General features: G+C 39.2%; 3 protein-coding genes across 4 annotated transcripts in view; 1 reads left to right on the top strand and 2 right to left on the bottom strand.

Moving 5' to 3' along the window:
- LOC133998011 (uncharacterized) overlaps window positions 1-4,894 on the bottom strand; it is a 63,487-nt gene extending 58,593 nt beyond the window's left edge. The window contains exons 1-3 of the mRNA XM_062437749.1: window positions 4,759-4,894; window positions 4,494-4,667; window positions 4,127-4,300 (exon numbers count right to left, since the gene is read on the bottom strand). Coding sequence (XP_062293733.1) covers window positions 4,127-4,227 — 101 coding nt within the window. The 5' untranslated portion in view covers window positions 4,228-4,300; window positions 4,494-4,667; window positions 4,759-4,894. The remainder of the gene's footprint in view (window positions 1-4,126; window positions 4,301-4,493; window positions 4,668-4,758) is intronic.
- On the bottom strand, window positions 4,335-14,411 carry LOC133998012 (NLR family CARD domain-containing protein 3-like). Its single transcript, XM_062437750.1, has 9 exons — window positions 14,347-14,411; window positions 10,980-11,096; window positions 9,241-9,354; window positions 7,634-7,747; window positions 7,244-7,322; window positions 6,833-7,061; window positions 5,201-6,553; window positions 4,522-4,644; window positions 4,335-4,357 (listed from the first exon to the last, which is right to left on the bottom strand). Exons 1-9 carry the CDS (start codon window positions 14,409-14,411, stop codon window positions 4,335-4,337), a joined length of 2,217 nt encoding a protein of 738 aa, XP_062293734.1.
- Window positions 14,331-18,443, top strand: part of dnajc5ga (DnaJ (Hsp40) homolog, subfamily C, member 5 gamma a) — a 28,121-nt gene continuing 24,008 nt past the window's right edge. For both annotated transcript variants that reach the window (XM_062436879.1, XM_062436880.1), the window contains exon 1: window positions 14,331-14,452. The gene's annotated coding sequence lies outside the window, so the exon portion shown is untranslated. The remainder of the gene's footprint in view (window positions 14,453-18,443) is intronic.

Here is an 18,443-nt window from a genome sequence, read left to right on the forward strand (position 1 = left end):
ATAAACTCAAATTCAAATGGCCACTGAGGAACCTCTGGAATGAATCTTACGCAGGGGGAAAAAGTGCATTGTCCAGGCAAGCATGGTGTTTCTTTGGTTTATTTTACTATTTGCAAGCAAACAAAGAACAATGGCGTCTCTATTGCCCTGGTAAAAAAAACGTATGCCCTTCCCAGTGTCTGCTGGTCCTCTTCCTGTAGCCTACCTATATAAATAAATTCATCCCTGTGCCCCAAGCTGCCCAAGTGCCATGAAACAAAGCAACAAGTACTCAAATTAACTAAATCATATTATAGTCAAATTAATTAAGCTATACTTTTCAAAACAAACAGCAACAAAAAACATAAATTAACATTTAATTATTAACTTTAACAAAAATAAAAATAGCTCCAACAGAAAGACTAAGCTACCTCGACTTTCTCTCTAACTCGGAGTTTTACAGAAACCGCAGTACGTTGCCTTGGTGACATGCGCCACTTGGCAGGTGCAACTTAGTGAATGACATCGCTTGGTGGTAGCGAATAGACCAAGTAACATCTGACATGGCAACAAATTATCTTTTTATGTGACAGCAGATTTAGTAAAAGGAGGTAACTGTATTTATGTTGGTCTTTGCCAGCTGTTACAGCATGCATGCTAGGGAACGTAAATGCACCGCTGTATCATTGATATTGTGACATGACATACTTTCATCAAGTAAAAATGTTAACTGATAGTATCGTGGACGGTATGATATGGCAGTAGGAAAGTAGTAAGTTACAAAGTTCATGATGCAAGTGAACTTCTTTATAATAAACAGTTAATACATCAATAATAAAATAATAGATGGACTCTACTCTGATGAGTTCAGGGACACCAGGAGATCAAGAAAAATTAATAAAAGAATAATTTTAGATTGACAAACTAGTTTTATTCCAGAGGTTTCACCCACATCACATGATCTTCAAACTGTTAGACCCATGATCAAGAATCAACTTTAATGTTCAGCATCAAAGTTGTTTACCTGAGAGTGTCCACCTGTCTGTCCATACCTGAGAGTGTCCACCTGTCTGTCCATACCTGAGAGTGTCCAGTCTCCAGTGTGGATCCTTCACTGCAGCAGACAGCAGCTTCTCTCCTGAGTCTCCTGGATGATTGTAGCTCAGGTCCAGCTCTCTCAGATGGGAGGGGTTGGAGTTCAGAGCTGAGGCCAGAGAAGCACAGCCTTCCTCTGTGATCTGACATCCTGACAGACTGGAAATATAAAAAGGTTGATAACACAATGTTTATAATCATATAAGTACCAGAATCCTACAGATGTGCAGAATAATTGACATTAATCTGACTGTAAAACAGCAACTGTATCAACTGTATAAAAAGTCAGAATCAGCTTTATTGTCATTGTTCACTATAATAAAATTATAGATGATGTATCCGGACCTGAGACTTTCCAGTGTACAGTGTGAACTCTCCAGTCCAGCAGACAAAAGCTTCAACCCTGAATCCTGCAGGTCATTGTCACTCAGGTCCAGCTCTCTCATACTAGAGGACTGGGAGCTGAGAGCTGAGGCCAGAGGAGCACAGCCTCTCTCTGTGATCAGACATCCTGACAGACTGGAAATACAAAAAGGTTAACGCAATGTTTTTAATCAAATAAGTACCAGAATCATACTGATGTGCAGAATAATTGACATTAATCTGAATGTAACACAGCAACTGTCAACTGTATCAACTGTTTAAAAAGTCAAAATCAGCTTCATTGTCATTGTTCATTACAATATAATTACAGATGATGTATCCAGACCTGAGACTTTCCAGTGTACAGTGTGAACTCTCCAGTCCAGCAGACAACTGCTTCATTCCTAAATCCTTCAGGTTGTTGTCACTCAGGTCCAGCTCTCTCAGAGTAGAGGACTGGGAGCTCAGAGCTGAGGCCAGAGCTGAACAGCCTTTCTCTGTGATCAGACATCCTGACAGACTGGAAATATAAAAAGGTTGATAACACAATGTTTATAATCATATAATTACCTGAAACCTACCGATGTGCAGAATAATTGACATTAATCTGAATGTAAAACAGTACGAGTATTAGGGCCAGACTAAGAGACTTTTATTTTGTGTGGAAATTACGAGAATAAAGTCATAATATTGGGTCTACGAGAATAAAGTCGTAACATTACGACAATAAAGTCATAACATTATGAAAATAAAGTCGTATCATTATGAAAATAAAGTCGTAACATTGCGAGAATAAAGTCATAATATTGCGAGAATAAAGTCGTAATATTAGTAGAATAAAGTAGTAATTTTATGAGAACTCTTCCCGCTGCGTTAAAATGAGGAATGTTGAGCATCTTGTGAAGTTATACTTTGGTATCGGTTTCACAAATAAGGAAATACTTAATCTTTTTGCACATCAGCATCAAGTTATTATCAGTATCAGGACTTTGAAACGATTGTGCAAACCACTGTGTCTGTTTGGAAGAAAGAACCACACGGACTTGGAAGAAATTGCTTCTTTTGTGGAAGAGGAGCTGTCTGGTAGCGGTCGACTGCAAGGCTATCGCTGGTTACCACTTTATTCTGGTAATATTATGACTCTTTTTTCTCGTAATATTACGACTATATTGTCATAATTTCCAAAATTGTATTTATTTATTTTCCCTCTTAGTATGGCCCTAATACTCCGTCGTTAAACATCAACTGTCAACTGTATCAACTGTATAAAAAGTCAGAATCAGCTTCATTGTTATTGTTCATTACAATAAAATTATAGATGATGTATCCGGACCTGAGAGTTTCCAGTGTACAGTGTGGACTCTCCAGTCCAGCAGACAGCAGTTTCAACCCTGAATCCTGCAGGTTGTTGTCACTCAGGTTCAGCTTTCTCAGACTAGAGGACTGGGAGCTCAGAGCTGAGGCCAGAGCTGAACAGCCTTTCTCTGTGATCAGACATCCTGACAGACTGGAAATATAAAAAAGTTGATAACACAATGTTTGTAATTATATAAGTACCAGAATCCTACAGATGTGCAGAATAATTGACATTAATCTGATGGTAAAAAGCAACTGTCAACTGTATCAACTGTTTAAAAAGTCAAAATCAGCTTTATTGACATTGTTAATTACAATAAAATTATAGATGATGCATCCGGACCTGAGAGTTTCCAGTGTACAGTGTGGACTCTCCAGTCCAGCTGACAACTGCTTCATTCCTGAATCCTGCAGGTTGTTGTTACTCAGGTCCAGCTCTCTCAGATGGGAGGGATTGGAGCTCAGAGCTGAGGCCAGAGAAGCACAGCCTTTCTCTGTGATCAAACATCCTGACAGACTGGAAATATAAAACGGTTGATAACACAATGTTTTTAATCATATAATTACCTGAAACCTACCGATGTGCAGAATAATTTACATTAATCTGAATGTAAAACAGTACGACAGAGTATTAGGGCCAGACTAAGAGACTTTTTTTTTTGTGTGGAAATTACGAGAATAAAGTCATAATCTTAGGTCTACGGGAATAAAATCATAACATTACGAGAATAAAGTCGTAATATTATGAGAAAAAAGTCTTAATATTGTGATAATAAATTCGTAATATTACGAGAATAAAGTCATAATATTGCAAGAATAAAGTAATAATATTACGAGAATAAAGTCATAATATTAGGAGAACACTTCCCTCTGCGTTAAAATGAGGAATGTTGAGCATCTTGTGAAGTTATACTTTGGTATCGGTTTCACAAATAAGGAAATACTTAATCTTTTGGCTCATCAGCATCAAATTATTATCAGTCTCAGGACTTTGAAACAATTGTGCAAACCACTGTGTCTGTTTGGAAGAAAGAAACACACGGACTTGGAAGAAATTGCTTCTTTTGTGGAAGAGGAGCTGTCTGGTAGCGGTCGACTGCAAGGCTATCGCTGGTTACCACTTTATTTACGTATTATTACAACTTTATTCTTGTAATATTACGACTTTATTCTTGTAATTTCCAAAATTATATTCATTTATTTTCCCTCTTAGTATGGCCCTAAAACTCCATCGTAAAACAGCAACTGTCAACTGTATCAACTGTATAAAAAGTCAGAATCAGCTTCATTGTTATTGTTCATTACAATAAAATTATAGATGATGTATCCGAACCTGAGAGTTTCCAGTGTACAGTGTGGACTCTCCAGTCCAGCAGACAGCGGTTTCAATCCTGAATCCTGCAGGTTGTTGTCACTCAGGTCCAGCTCTCTCATACTAGAGGACTGGGAGCTCAGAGCTGAGGCCAGAGAAGCACAGCCTTCCTCTGTGATCTGACATCCTGACAGACTGGAAATATAAAAAGGTTGATAACACAATGTTTTTAATCATATAAGTACCAGAATCCTACAGATGTGCAGAATAATTGAAAATAATCTGAATGTAAAACAGCAACTGTCAACTGTATCAACTGTATACAAAGTCAGAATCAGCTTTATTGTCATTGTTCATTACAATAAAATTATAGATGATGTATCCGGACCTGAGAGTTTCCAGTGTACAGTGTGGACTCTTCAGTCCAGCAGACAACTGCTTCACCCCTGAATTCTCCAGGTTGTTGTCACTCAGGTCCAGCTCTCTCAGACTAGAGGACTGGGAGCTGAGAGCAGAAGACAGGGCTGCACAGCTTCTCTCTGAGAGGTTACAGCCACTCAGCCTGAAAAAAAGATTAGATTAGATCATATTTAGAATTGATTTAGAATTAAACATTTTAAATTGTTAATATATCCACTTATTCATTTACTTACAGAGCTTTATTTGAAGCTTTGACCACTGGCAGCAGCCTCAGAAGAGCCTCCTCTCTAGCAGAGTATTTTTTCAGGTCAAACACGTCCAGATCTTTTTCTGATGACAGTAAGATGAAGACCAGAGCTGACCACTGAGCAGGAGACAGTTCATCTGTGGAGAGACTTCCTGATCTCAGATACTGTTGGATCTCCTCCACTAGAGAACGATCATTCAGTTCATTCAGACAGTGGAACAGATTGATGCTTCTCTCTGCAGACAGATTCTCACTGATCTTCTTCTTGATGTATTCAATTTTTTTCTGATTGGTCTGTGAGCTACTTCCTGTCTGTGTCAGCAGACCTCGTAGGAGAGTCTGATTGGTCTGCAGTGAAAGACCCAGGAGGAAGCGGAGGAACAAGTCCAGGTGTCCATTTTGACTCTTTAAGGCCTCGTCCACAGCACTCTGGTAGAAACGTTTTGATTTGCCTCTGAACACATCAGACCACGATGTTGTTTGTTCTCCTGCCAGCAGATTGACTCCAGACTTGATGAATGTCAGATGGACATGAAGAGCAGCCAGAAACTCCTGAACACTCAGATGGACGAAGCAGAACACATTGTCCTGGTACAGACCTCTCTCCTCTTTAAAGACCTGTGTGAACACTCCTGAGTACACTGAGGCTGCTCTGATATCGATGCCACACTCTGTCAGGTCTGATTCATAGAAGATCAGGTTGCCTTTCTGCAACTGCTCAAAAGCCAGTTTTCCCAGAGACTCAATCATCTTCCTGTTCTTCTTATTCCAGTTTGGATCTGTCTCAGCTCCTCCATCATACTTGACGTTCTTCAGTTTGCACTGAACCACCAGGGAGTGAATGTACATCTCAGTCAGGGTCTTGGGCAGCTCTCCTCCCTCTCTGCTTTTCAACACATCTTCCAGAACTGTAGCAGTGATCCAGCAGAAGACTGGGATGTGGCACATGATGTGGAGGCTTCGTGAGGTCTTGATGTGGGAGATGATAGTGCTGGCCTGCTCCTTAGCTCTGAATCTCTTCCTGAAGTACTCATCCTTCTGTGGGTCAGTGAAACCTCTGACCTCTGTCACCATGCCGATACACTCAGGAGGGATCTGATTGGATGCTGCAGGTCGTGTGGTTATCCAGAGGCGAGCAGAGGGAAGCAGTTTCCCCCTGATGAGGTTTGTCAGCAGCACATCCACTGAGGTGGACTCTGTAACATCAGTCAGGATCACATTGTTAAGGAAGTCCAGAGGAAGTCGACACTCATCCAGACCGTCAAAGATGAACACAACCTGGAACTCTTCAAACCTGCAGATTCCTGCTTCTTTGGTTTCAGGAAAGAAGTGATGAACAAGTTCCACCAAGCTGTACTTTTTCTCTTTCACCACATTCAGCTCTCTGAAAGTGAATGGAAATGTGAAGTGTATGTCCTGGTTGGCTTTGTCTTCAGCCCAGTCCAGAGTGAACTTCTGTGTTAAGACTGTTTTCCCAATGCCAGCCACTCCCTTTGTCATCACTGTTCTGATTGGTTCATCTCTTTGAGGTGAGGCTTTAAAGAAGTCTTCATGCCTGATTGTTGTTTCTGGTCTATCTGGTTTCCTGGATGCTGTTTCAATCTGTCTGACCTCGTGTTCATCATTGACCTCTGCAGTCCCCCCCTCTGTGATGTAGAGCGGTGTGTAGATCTGATTTAGAAGGGTTGGGTTTCCTGCTTTAGCGATCCCCTCAAACACACACTGGAACTTCTTCTGCAGGTTAGACTTGAGTTTATATCGACACTGTGCAGCACGAGTTTCTGAATGAACAAACAACAAATTAAATCAATCAGATGATTTTACAGTAAATTGGTCAAATGTAAACATTAACCTGCAGATGTTTATATTTTCATCCACTTTGAAATCTATTAAGCTCTTCAGTTGTGGACAAACAGTTTCTGACTGTTTTCAGCTCAGAATAATTCATAGATCTAATGCAGATGTGTGCATCATATTAACAGCAGAGTTTGAAATATACATCTCTCTCATCTTGCCTCCATTTCCTCTCCATCATGTTAAATCTGTTAAAATCCTCTTACTGCTCTGCAGACGGTCAGCCAGCTCCTCCTGCTTCATTCTCCTCAGGAAGTGCAGTGTGATCTTCAGAAATGCCTCTCTGCTGCTCCTCCTCTGTTCTTCCTCCTCACCATCCAACTCCTCATCATCCTCACTCTGACACTCTAAGCATTCTGGGTAATCTGGACTCAGACCCTTCTGCATCTTCTTCAGCTCTTTCGTCACAAACCTGCTGATGTTCTTCTCCAGCAGCTGGAACAGAATAAAATGTAAATTTAATTGGTAGAAGTCAACATAAGATCATCAGTGACAGACTGAACAGCTGCTGGTCTACAGAGATCAGCATGGAGACTGTTAGGACCCGAATGGTAGTTTAGTATTTAGTCTGTGGCTGTTGTAGTTAGCAGTAGTAGCTGTGATTTACATTTACACACCATAAATATGGAGTCCAGGTGTGTTTGATGCAGCTGGACAGACGGACCACTGAGAACCTCTGGGTTCTGCTGATGAACTCTGTGAAGAAAAGATGAAGTCTCAGAATAAATAATGACACTCAGTGTTAAAGGTGTTGTGTTCTATCACAGTGGATCCAGGTAAAACACTCTGCTGTTCTGTCTGACCTCTGATCATTTGTCTCTGTAAAGACTTTGTACATTTGTTAAAAAATACTGTTGTACAGATAGAGTTTGTGGTTTTTAGTAAAGTGTTTGTAGGAGTGTGGTTGTTTGTATTCATGAGGACATTGTGTGTAAAAATAGTAGCAGTCAATTCAACTTGTTCTTATGAGAGTTGGATAATAAGAGACAAACAGTTTACAGCCTGACCTCTGATCAGCAGACTGATGTCCATGTTTGAAGTCAATAAGTCCATCCATAGACCAGTCACTCTTCATGGACACACAGCTGGGTTCAGGAGAATCTGGTCTCTGCTGATGGATCCTAATGGAAACAGAGAAGTGATAAAACATGTGTAACTACAGTGTTGATCCTGAAGTTTGTGTGTTTTGTTGGATGACAGCTACAACACATCAGGTGTTTCTACATAAACCTGCAGTAAGAAACTGATCCACACAGCTACAACAAACTGACATCGTTACCATGGATAACTAGCTCAGACACCACATCTGCAGTCCCTTGGCAGGTCACAAATAAAACATGACATAATTACACAAAGCAGCACATTACACCCAGATGCATCTCTGTATATGTACTGTATGTGGACAGATGTCTTCATTTAGAGGAGGAGGGGTCAATGGAGGCATTAACCCAACAGTGGACTTTTTGTTCTATTTGTAACTATAAGTCAGGACAGTTTAAAAAAAAAAGCTTAATTCTGTGTGATTATTATTGTTGCCATGACAACGAATGTGGCATAACTTTAAGCAAGTAGTAGGTTTAACGCACAGCACATGTTTCTCTAACCTTAACAAAGTGATCATTTTAACCCAAACCATCATCTTTATAAACCTAACCAGACCTTAAGCACAGCACTCACATCATAAAACATCATTACTGATGAACAGTGATGTTTAACACAAAGATGTCATCCTGCTGATTACTGGTGATAGAGGCACCACATTAGAAAACAGGAGTCACATAATCAAAGCACTGGTTTAACTGAATGTGGAGGATTTGTTGTGTTAGTTGTGTAGTTTTGTGTTAGTGAGCTTGAGCTCATCCTGCTGCTGTGAGCCTCATTGATGCCTGCCTGCAGCTTATCCTGCACTATGTTATCTTTCAAGCCCTGGGAATAGTCATAGTAAATGGTAAGAAAGGTACCTGATCCTGCCTGTCCTGACCTATCACTACTGTCCCCACCTGAGACCCAATCTGTCTGTCTTCCACAGCTACCTTCCTAATTTAAGAATTTAACTTATCAAATTCTTCTAGTTTATACTAATAATATATTGTTTCACTTCAGTTTTTACTTAGTGTGTTTCTGTTGTGAACATCACAACATCACATGATTTAGTCTTTATGTATTTGTTGTGTGTTTGGGTATTATCAGGAGGAACTTAAAAGTGACAAGTTTTTAAAACATATAGCAGAAGTCTGGTTCAGACCAGGACGTCAGCTGGATCATTTTAGTCCAGTCAATTAATAGTAGTTCTAGTCTTTGAACACCAGATCAAAGCCAGTTACAGTATCCACTGGGCAGAGGTCAAAGGTCACTGACCTGGAGTCAGTGGACAGCCAGAGAAAGATCAAAGAGGATATTCATATCTGACTTGATGATACCTGAGTAAGTCTCATTCACTGAGGAAGACCATGGGATACAACAGAAAGTTCTGGAATTAACTAAGATTAACAAAGTTAGTAAAGCTGTTTAGAGTTTACCACAGTTATGTGTCACTGGCGTCAAGAATTCAATGTCATCAATCAAACTTCTTATGAGAGTTGGATAATAAGAGACAAACATTTTACAGTCTGACCTCTGATCAGCAGACTGATGTCCATGTTTGAAGTCAATAAGTCCACCTCTAGACCAGTCACTCTTCATGGACACACAGCTGGGTTCAGGAGAATCTGGTCTCTGCTGATGGATCCTGATGGAAACAGAAGTGATAAAACAAGTGTAACTACAGTGTTGATCCTAAAGATTGTGTGTTTTGTTGGACGACAGCGACGACACATCAGCTATTTCTACATAAACCTGCAGTAAGAAACTGATCCACACAGTTACAACAAACTGACATCGTTAGCGTGGCTAACTAGCTCAGACACCTCATCTGTAGTCCCTTGGCAGGTCACAAATAAAACATGACATAATTACACAGAGCAGCACATTATACCCAGATGCATCTCTGTATATGTACTGTATGTGGACAGATGTCTTCATTTAGAGGAGGAGGGGTGAATGGAGGCATTAACCCAACAGTGGACTTTGTTTTAAATTTGTAACCATAAGTCAGGACAGTTAAAAAAAAAAGCTTCACTCTGTGTGATTATTATTGTTGCCATGAAAACGAATGTGGCATAACTTTAAGCAAGTAGTAGGTTTAACACACAGCACATGTTTTGTTGTGTTAGTTGTGTAGTTTTGTGTTAGTGAGCTTGAGCTCATCCTGCTGCTGTGAGCCTCATTGATGCCTGCCTGCAGCTTCTCCAGGACTATGTTATCTTTCAAGCCCTGGGAATAGTCATAGTAAATGGTAAGAAAGGTACCTGATCCTGCCTGTCCTGACCTATCACTACTGTCCCCACCTGAGACCCAATCTGTCTGTCTTCCACAACTACCTTCCTAATTTAAGAATTAAACTTATCAAATTCTTCTAGTTTATACTAATAACATATTGTTTCACTTCAGTTTTTACTTAGTGTGTTTCTGTTGTAAACATCACAACATCAAATGATTTAGTCTTTTATTAATTCAGATACTTCATGTATTTGTTGTGTGTTTGGTTATTATCAGTAGGATATTAAAAGTGACACATTTTTAAAACTTATAACAGACGTCTGGTTCAGACCAGGATGTCAGCTGGATCATTTTAGAAAGCAATACATATTAATGATATCAGAATGTGTTCACTGTATTCAGAAACATTAACAGAATAGTTCAATATTCTTGTTGATAATGCTAACATCATATTTTGATTATTGCTGGGATAGTATAATGAGACACAATGAAATTTCCTACTCTACAACGGAAACATGGACTACATATATGATGAGTTCAGCTTTGTTAAAATGCAGTTTGGGATATAGCAGATAAAGTTGGGACAGAGGCTTAATGTCTCCATTAAAACAGGAACAGTTCATCTGTTTATCTGTTTGTGAGGATTCCCCTGTCAATATTCTTCTTTTACTAGTTGACCCCTGTGATGCACTGTTGTTCGTACATCAAAGATAACTCTAGTTTGTTACAGGTTTGGTTTTATTTTCTGAGTTTTGTCTAATTTCTTTCAGAACTAATAACACTGGGTTCATTAAATTAACCCCTGAAATGTGGGATCACAGTGACTGAGAAGAAATCTGAAGAGTGAAGAAACCTGCAGTCAGAACTATCTTATTGACCTTAAAACATACTGAGATCTGATTATGTGGTGCTGTAGTTTATGTTTATAAGTCTACAGAGAAAGAATGAGAAGTGGTTAATGAGTTAATGACAAAGACTTCAGCATTTTCTTAGGTGTGATGGAAACTGAAAGAAACAAAGACTTTACAGTCTTACCTCTGATCAGCAGATTTATGTCCATCGCTGAACTTCATAGATTCAAACTTCAACCGCAGATTCTTGACAGACGGCCGGGTGGATCCAGCAGAGTCTGGTCTGTACTGCTTCTTTGTTCTTCAACACAACACACAGATGTTTGAGTGTGAATAATGAAGGTGGAGTGATGTGAGTGAAGAACAGTGATGGACAGTTAGAGATCTTCATCTCACCTCTGAGCTTTGGTCTGGATGTCATGTTCCCCACACAGAGAGCTTTTAGAGGGAGGGACTCCCTCCTCTCTGTCCTCACTCTGATCCATAGCAGAGAAACACCTTCACACAGACACAACAACATTCATTACAACCAGCTGCACATCACACAGACACACTACTGTCTATCACACTGTCATTCTTTATACTACCACCAGATGGTGCCACAGTTAGTCATTATTTTAAGATTTCCACTGTGGATAAATGTTTAAGAAACTATATTAACTATATTCCTTTTCATACAGTTGCATTTTTGTACACTACAGCACTCATATGCAGCAAGTTATAGTTCACTTCTGACATATATATTTTCATCCAGCTGTGTGTCAGAAAGAAGAAAATACTCACCAGGTGAATTCAGATCCACATGTGGTCACAGAGTGGTTCTACCTTCACCTGTAGAGGAAACACAGAGAGAAGCTGCAGCTGATTCTCCTTCATCATCAATCTGAGGACGCTGTCACACTATCTAAACTTCACAGTCAAAGTCCAAAAGCATCAAGATGATAATGATAATGATTAAAGCAGTGAAGCTTGCAGCAGAGTTCAGCTCCAAACACACATGAGGAAGCTGCCAAGACTCTCTGTGAGGACATTAAACAATCTGACAGATTTCACTGGAAACATCATGTTTTTTGATAACAGACATGATTTGATATCTTTATGATTATCATCTATTATCCTGCTTCCTGATGTTTGAAGAGATTAAATACAACAGTGAATTTATCCAGTAAGTGTTATTATGTGTGTCTCACAGTGTGATGGAGCTAAAGCCTTTCTGCTGCACAACTGCTGCACTAATGACTATTTTAATGCACAACTCAGAATGTGAGTTTTGCTCCTTAAAAGGAACCATTTTAGTGGAAATGAGACTTTAACCCAGCCCCCCTCCTCCTACATGAATAATGGGGATGTATTGCTCTACTTGCTGCGCTGATCAGACGCCTGTTAGTTCCGTATTTTAGTTTTATTTCCGCATTGTACACATTTTTCAAAAAAACACAGACTGAAGTTAGAGTAACTTTATAAAACAAACGTTAACTTCATCATTTAATAGCTCAAAATTATAAGAAATGTAAAAAAGTTGTGTTTAAGACATTTTAAAGCATGAAATTCAGTTGATAGGATTCAGGCCTTTTTTTTTTTAGAACACCGGAAACACAGAATACATTTAATAAATCAACATAACTGATCACTTTAACTTCCATCTCTACTGTTGTCAGGTCATTTTAACAGCGGCTGACACAAACATGATGAAAACTGTCGGTTACGTTACCTTTAGATGAAGAAAAATAATCTGAGGCTGACGAGTTGATGAGTGACGGTGAAATTCACCCACAGCTTCAAGCAGGAAACCGAACAAAAGAGGAACAAACATGTAACTGACAGCACGAGGTTAAAACCAGGAAATGTCTTGAGAATAACTTGTTGTTTATATTATGAGACCTGCCAAGATAGCGCACCATCACAAGTGCACATAAATCATAATATACAGCATTATGAAAGATGAGAGTTTTAAGTTTTGTAAGTAAAGTCTGTTTATTCACACACCGTAGTATTCTCATGTGATGCTACTTCCTACTTTTCGAGGGAAATATTGTACTTCCTACTTCACTATTTATTTGACAGCTTGACACAATGGATGACAAGCTTTTAAAACACAACACATTGTGGTTTCCAACCTTTTTGTCTTTTGAAGTGATCCAATTACAGTATGCATCATAATGAGTAAACCCTCCCTTAAACATAACTAATTCAGTGATGTCTCTTTACATGTAAGACATACAATATTTGGGTTTCTAATATGATGTGATGTTGTTTTCCTTTATCAGTTATCAATGATATATGTCAGTACTAGACAGGAAAAGATGATTTTCTTGTCAAAATGGTAAAAGGTCATGATGCAAAAATGAGTACACCCTCCTGAAAGTTATTGACACTCATCTTTGCAACTTTATATTTAAGCAAAGTTGTCTAATTTTCTTACTTTACAGATATTGATTGCATAACTGTCTATGTTGCTATTAAGTATATGTTCAATTTTGTCATCTTTCTTTGAATTGTATGATAATCTTTTTAGAATTATTATGTTCAGAAGGGGTGAACTCATTTATAATGCGGACTGTACTTTCAGTCATGGCTCATGACTTTGCCATCCTAGGAAAGCATATAGGATGTATGTGCTTGATAGGGGAATGGAAAGTCAAATGTTTTTCCTAGGATGGCAAAGTCATTAACCTCTGATTGGCTATCGTAATAATAATAATAATACTTTATTTATGGACGCCTCCGCAGGTCCACATCAACAAAAAACAAAACAAAATAAAATAAAACACAAGACAATATAATAACAACACATGCGTTCCAATGCTTCCAGTATTTTGTGTCACTTTGTGCAGGCTGGACTAATACCATCATAACTTCATTTTTTGATTCATTTAACCGAACCATTAATCTGTACATTAACTTCCTTAACACTGCATAAAAGGTGGGGACACTCATTCCTGATGCGTACTGTACTTTCAGTCATGGCTTATGACTTTGCCATCCTAGGAAAGCATATAGGATCTATATATGCTTGATAGGGAAGTGGAAAGCATAGACTGTATATAAGAAAGTCAACTGTTTTTTTTCTAGGATGGCAAAGTCATGAGCCTCTGATTGGCTGGTACTCGTTCCCTTCGTTGTTCGGATTGGTCAGGTTTAAGAATGAGGACTGTGATTGGTTAGAGTTAGATTTAGAATCCCAAGGTAAGCCAATCAGAGGCAGAGTAGGGCGAGTTATGACTTTACCATCCTAGGTTTAAAAGAAAACTTAACTAGGCTGGGGAGGGATGTTCACTTGGTTGCAATGTTGCAGCCTCGCCGCTAGTCGCCGCTAAAAATCCTCCACACTGGTCCTTTAAAAGGCGAAGTCTAAGAAGAAAACCCTTGAAAGCAACGTCCTGTCAGTCTTTACTTTCAGCCAATAAACACGTCCGTCCTCTGAGCGGGGAGAGCCGGCCACTGTGGGAGAGGAGAGGCGGCCCGGCGGCTACCTACCACCACCACCACCACCACCTCCTCCTCCTCCTCCTCCTCCTCTCTCTGCTACCGGGGCGAGCATCACCCTTCACCCGGAGCCTAGCACGCTATAACCGGGGGAAGCAGCGACATTCAACCGGATGCCTCTATGATCCATCTAGCACTACAGCGAGATACACACTGTTCAGTTTGCACAAGGTAAGCTTTGTTTCACTATATATGTATATTTTAAAACCGACTAGCACGAGCTTAGCTAATTGCACGGGATCGGTCACCAGTCTCCATTCAATTTAATCCAGATTTTACATTTGGACAAAACTTGCACGTTATAATTAAATAGCAATTATTTTACCACACAAAACAGCATATAAAACATTTAAAGCTGCACTTCAAGTATGCTTAATCTCCTTAAAATAATATATAAGTTAATGTATAGACTAATATGTTTAAATTTGGTGGGCGGAGGCAGCTATTGACTGTCAATGTCTGCAAGTGATAATTTGTGTTTTATGCAAAAATAAATTAATTATAGTGAGCTGAATGTGTGCCGAATTGTGGATTACATCCCTATTTATGCTTGCAAGCCTTTATTATTTAAAAGAAAGCATATGCTGCATAGTTATGATATGAAACCCTTAAATTGACCGAAATTTACACAGGGTTTGGTTCATCTTTGTCCTCATGCTTATAGCTAGCTGGTAGCTTAATGCAATGGGCTACTTGCACATTTTAATGCATATTTTTACAAGGTGTTGCTATAGATTGAATACCTTTTTAAGTGGTGGGATTGCACAAGTGTCAGCTGAAAGTTTAAAGTTAAGCTTCAACACCAGTGGAGGCTAAAAGCGTGACAGTCTCATAAATGATTAAAGATGACACACAAGTTATGATCTGGATGTGCTGATTTGGGTTTTTAAAAAAGAAGAGGAAACAGGGTCAAATGTTTCCACCTACTAACATGTCTTTTATGAATGGTGGCGAGGTGTAAAAACAAAAAAAAAGCAGAGAGTAGTCATGTCTCCATGTGCAGAGAGATTAGGATGGATTAGAGAGCTCCACAAGGACAAACAGGCGACAATCACGCGGCGTTCCCCCCCTCCATCAGCGGGCAGGTTTTCAGGAGAAGCGGCCTCTTCTCCCAAAACCCTGGAGGGACAAGTGGCTGGATCATCATAGCTTTAACAAAAAGCCACCAGCCATGTAAAGTGATCCTGATGTAGTTAAAGTACAACAGTTAAAAGCACATAAGCATTATGAGCTTGATGCAATAATAGTACATAAGCATTATGAGAGATGTAGTATGCAGTATTACAGTAAAAGTACTGCAGTATTATGAGCGATGTAGTATGCAGTATTACAGTAAAAGTACTGCAGTATTATGAGCGATGTAGTATGTAGTATTACAGTAAAAGTACTGCAGTATTATGAGCGATGTAGTATGCAGTATTACAGTAAAAGTACTGCAGTATTATGAGCGATGTAGTATGCAGTATTACAGTAAAAGTACTGCAGTATTATGAGCGATGTAGTATGTAGTATTACAGTAAAAGTACTGCAGTATTATGAGCGATGTAGTATGCAGTATTACAGTAAAAGTACTGCAGTATTATGAGCGATGTAGTATGCAGTATTACAGTAAAAGTACTGCAGTATTATGAGTGATGTAGTATGCAGTATTACAGTAAAAGTACTGCAGTATTACGAGCGATGTAGTATGCAGTATTAGAGTAAAAGTACTGTAGTATTATGAGTGATGTAGTATGCAGTATTACAGTAATAGTACTGCAGTATTACGAGCGATGTAGTATGCAGTATTACAGTAAAAGTACTGCAGTATTATGAGTGATGTAGTATGCAGTATTACAGTAAAAGTACTGCAGTATTATGAGCGATGTAGTATGCAGTATTACAGTAAAAGTACTGCAGTATTATGAGTGATGTAGTATGCAGTATTACAGTAAAGTAGTGGTTTGGTCCTCTGACTGATATATTATTATTATGACATCATTAGATCATTAATAGTGAAGCATCAGTGTTAGAGCAGCATGTTACTGTTGTAGCTGCTGGAGGTGGAGCTAGTTTACACTACTTTATATACAGTTAGCTAGTTTAGTTCAGTGGTTCCCAACCTAGGGGTGGGGCCCCTCCAAAGGGTCAGCAGATAAATGTGAGGGGTGGTGAGATGATTAATGGGAGAGGAAAGAAGAAAAAACAGTTTTCAGTTTTTTGACTTTTTCTCTAATCTTGGATTTTTGCTGAAATATTTGATCATTTGAACATTTATTGAAATGAAACCATGTGAGAAGTTTAGAGGGAAAAATCACTATTTGGTGGAGCTGTTAACAACTCATAGACATCTGCTTTTTGTAAGACGTCGAAAGACAAAAAGGTTGAAATGTAGATGAGTGGAAGTATATAAAGTAGCATCACACGGAAGTACAAGTACCTCAAGATTTACTTCCACCACTGACCAGGATCTTGACCTAATTATGGAAATCTGGACTTTTTATGTCTTGATTTTTGCCCTCCAGGAATCTCATCAACCCAACTCTGCCTTTTAAACACTTCAGGTCAGAGGTCAGCACATAGGTTCAAACATGGCCCAGTTTTAGTTCTTCTATCTTTACAGTGGCAACCAATGAATAGTTTCATTATCAATCCATCCGTCGACTATTTTCTCAATTAATTGATGAATTGTTCGGTCTATAAAATGCCAAAAATGGTGAAAAATGTCGACTACTCTCTCCGAAAACTGAAAGATGCAACATATAAAGTCTTGTTTTGTCCTGATTAAGAGTCGACAACCTTAAGATATTCAGTTAATTGTCATAAAGGACTAAAGACACCAGGAAATATTCACATTAAAGAAGCAAAAACAGAATTTTAGCTTAACGATTAATCGATTATCAAAATAGTTGGTTCTCTTTTTGTGATTGGACTCATCTATTAATCATTGCAGCTCTACTCAGCACTGTTTTCAGCACATTGTACAGACTCAGTAATAAATACCCAACAGGATTTTAACATGTTTTGTTTGTTTTAATGCTTTTAATTCATTTAAGAATAAAACCTGATCCTATAAAACAGGTTTGAGGTTGTATCCTGGGGCAGACGTCATAATCCTCCATTAGTCAGTGAAGGACTAACAGAGTTACAGCAGCTTATGTTGATGCTAATTTATCCCAAAAAAATGACTCATAAACACGAACATACTTTAATAGAAGTGCTGCAGTGGTTTGATTCATTTATGGTTGAAACAAAAGTACAAATCTGTTGATGTCACATAGTCCAAGTTATATTATCTACCTGTTATAGATGTTTAAGTTTATATGAGGCTACTGTTTATTAGGCTTTGTGTTAATATTGTTATTTGCTGCAGATTAATTGTAACAGATCGTGTGTGAGGAATGATTCAGGTGGTTAGTCGGTGAAACTTTATAATAGAAAACTGGATGTTTGGGGTTTATCTTGATATATAGGTCGATAATCTTATAGATACAGAATATGTACATAGGGATGTCTGATATTATCAGCCCTCTGATATTATCGGCCGATATTCACTTAAAAATGTAATATCGGGAAATATTGGTATCAGGGTTTTTTTTAACCGATATTTGTTCTGTAGTCTTCAGCATTTCCGAGCCTGCATGAACGCAGCATGGGACGTTTACCGGCACGCGCTTGTTGACGTATAACAACAACAACATGCTAGACTCGTGGGTTGCTAACCGTGGCTAACCGTGGCTAACAAGTTCATAGCGTCCACCGCCATGAACACGAACACACAAACAGAAGGTTTACCTCCTCGTTGTCATTTTCTCTGTTATGCTTTCGGCGAGTCGCCTCTGTGACGTCACCGTCAGAGTCCGGTGGGTCCTATCTGGGTCCTATCTGGGTCCTATCTGGGTCCTATCAGGGTCCTATCAGGGTCCTATCAGGGTCCTATCTGGGTCCTATCTGGGTCCTACCTGGGTCCTATCTGGATCCTATCTGGGTCCTGTCTGGGTCCTATCTGGGTCCTATCTGGGTCCTATCTGGGTCCTATTTGGGTCCTATCTGGGTCCTATCTGGGTCCTATTTGGGTCCTATCAGGGTCCTATCTGGGTCCTGTCTGGGTCCTATCTGGGTCCTATCTGGGTCCTATTTGGGTCCTGTCTGGGTCCTATTTGGGTCCTGTCTGGGTCCTATC

The sequence above is a fragment of the Scomber scombrus genome, chromosome 17, assembly GCF_963691925.1.
Source record: "Scomber scombrus chromosome 17, fScoSco1.1, whole genome shotgun sequence".
In the NCBI taxonomy this organism is placed as follows: domain Eukaryota; kingdom Metazoa; phylum Chordata; class Actinopteri; order Scombriformes; family Scombridae; genus Scomber; species Scomber scombrus.

Excerpts from the sequence above, each read along its gene's own strand:
- LOC133998012 (XM_062437750.1), bottom strand. The coding sequence starts at position 14,411 with ATGGATCATAGAGGCATCCGGTTGAATGTCGCTGCTTCCCCCGGTTAT. Across the intron at positions 11,097-14,346 it reads TATAGCGTGCTAGGCTCCGG|AACAAAGAAGCAGTACAGAC; the intron begins GTGAAGGGTGAT and ends GTTGTGTTGAAG. Across the intron at positions 6,554-6,832 it reads GGCTGACCGTCTGCAGAGCA|AAACTCGTGCTGCACAGTGT; the intron begins GTAAGAGGATTT and ends TTGTTCATTCAG.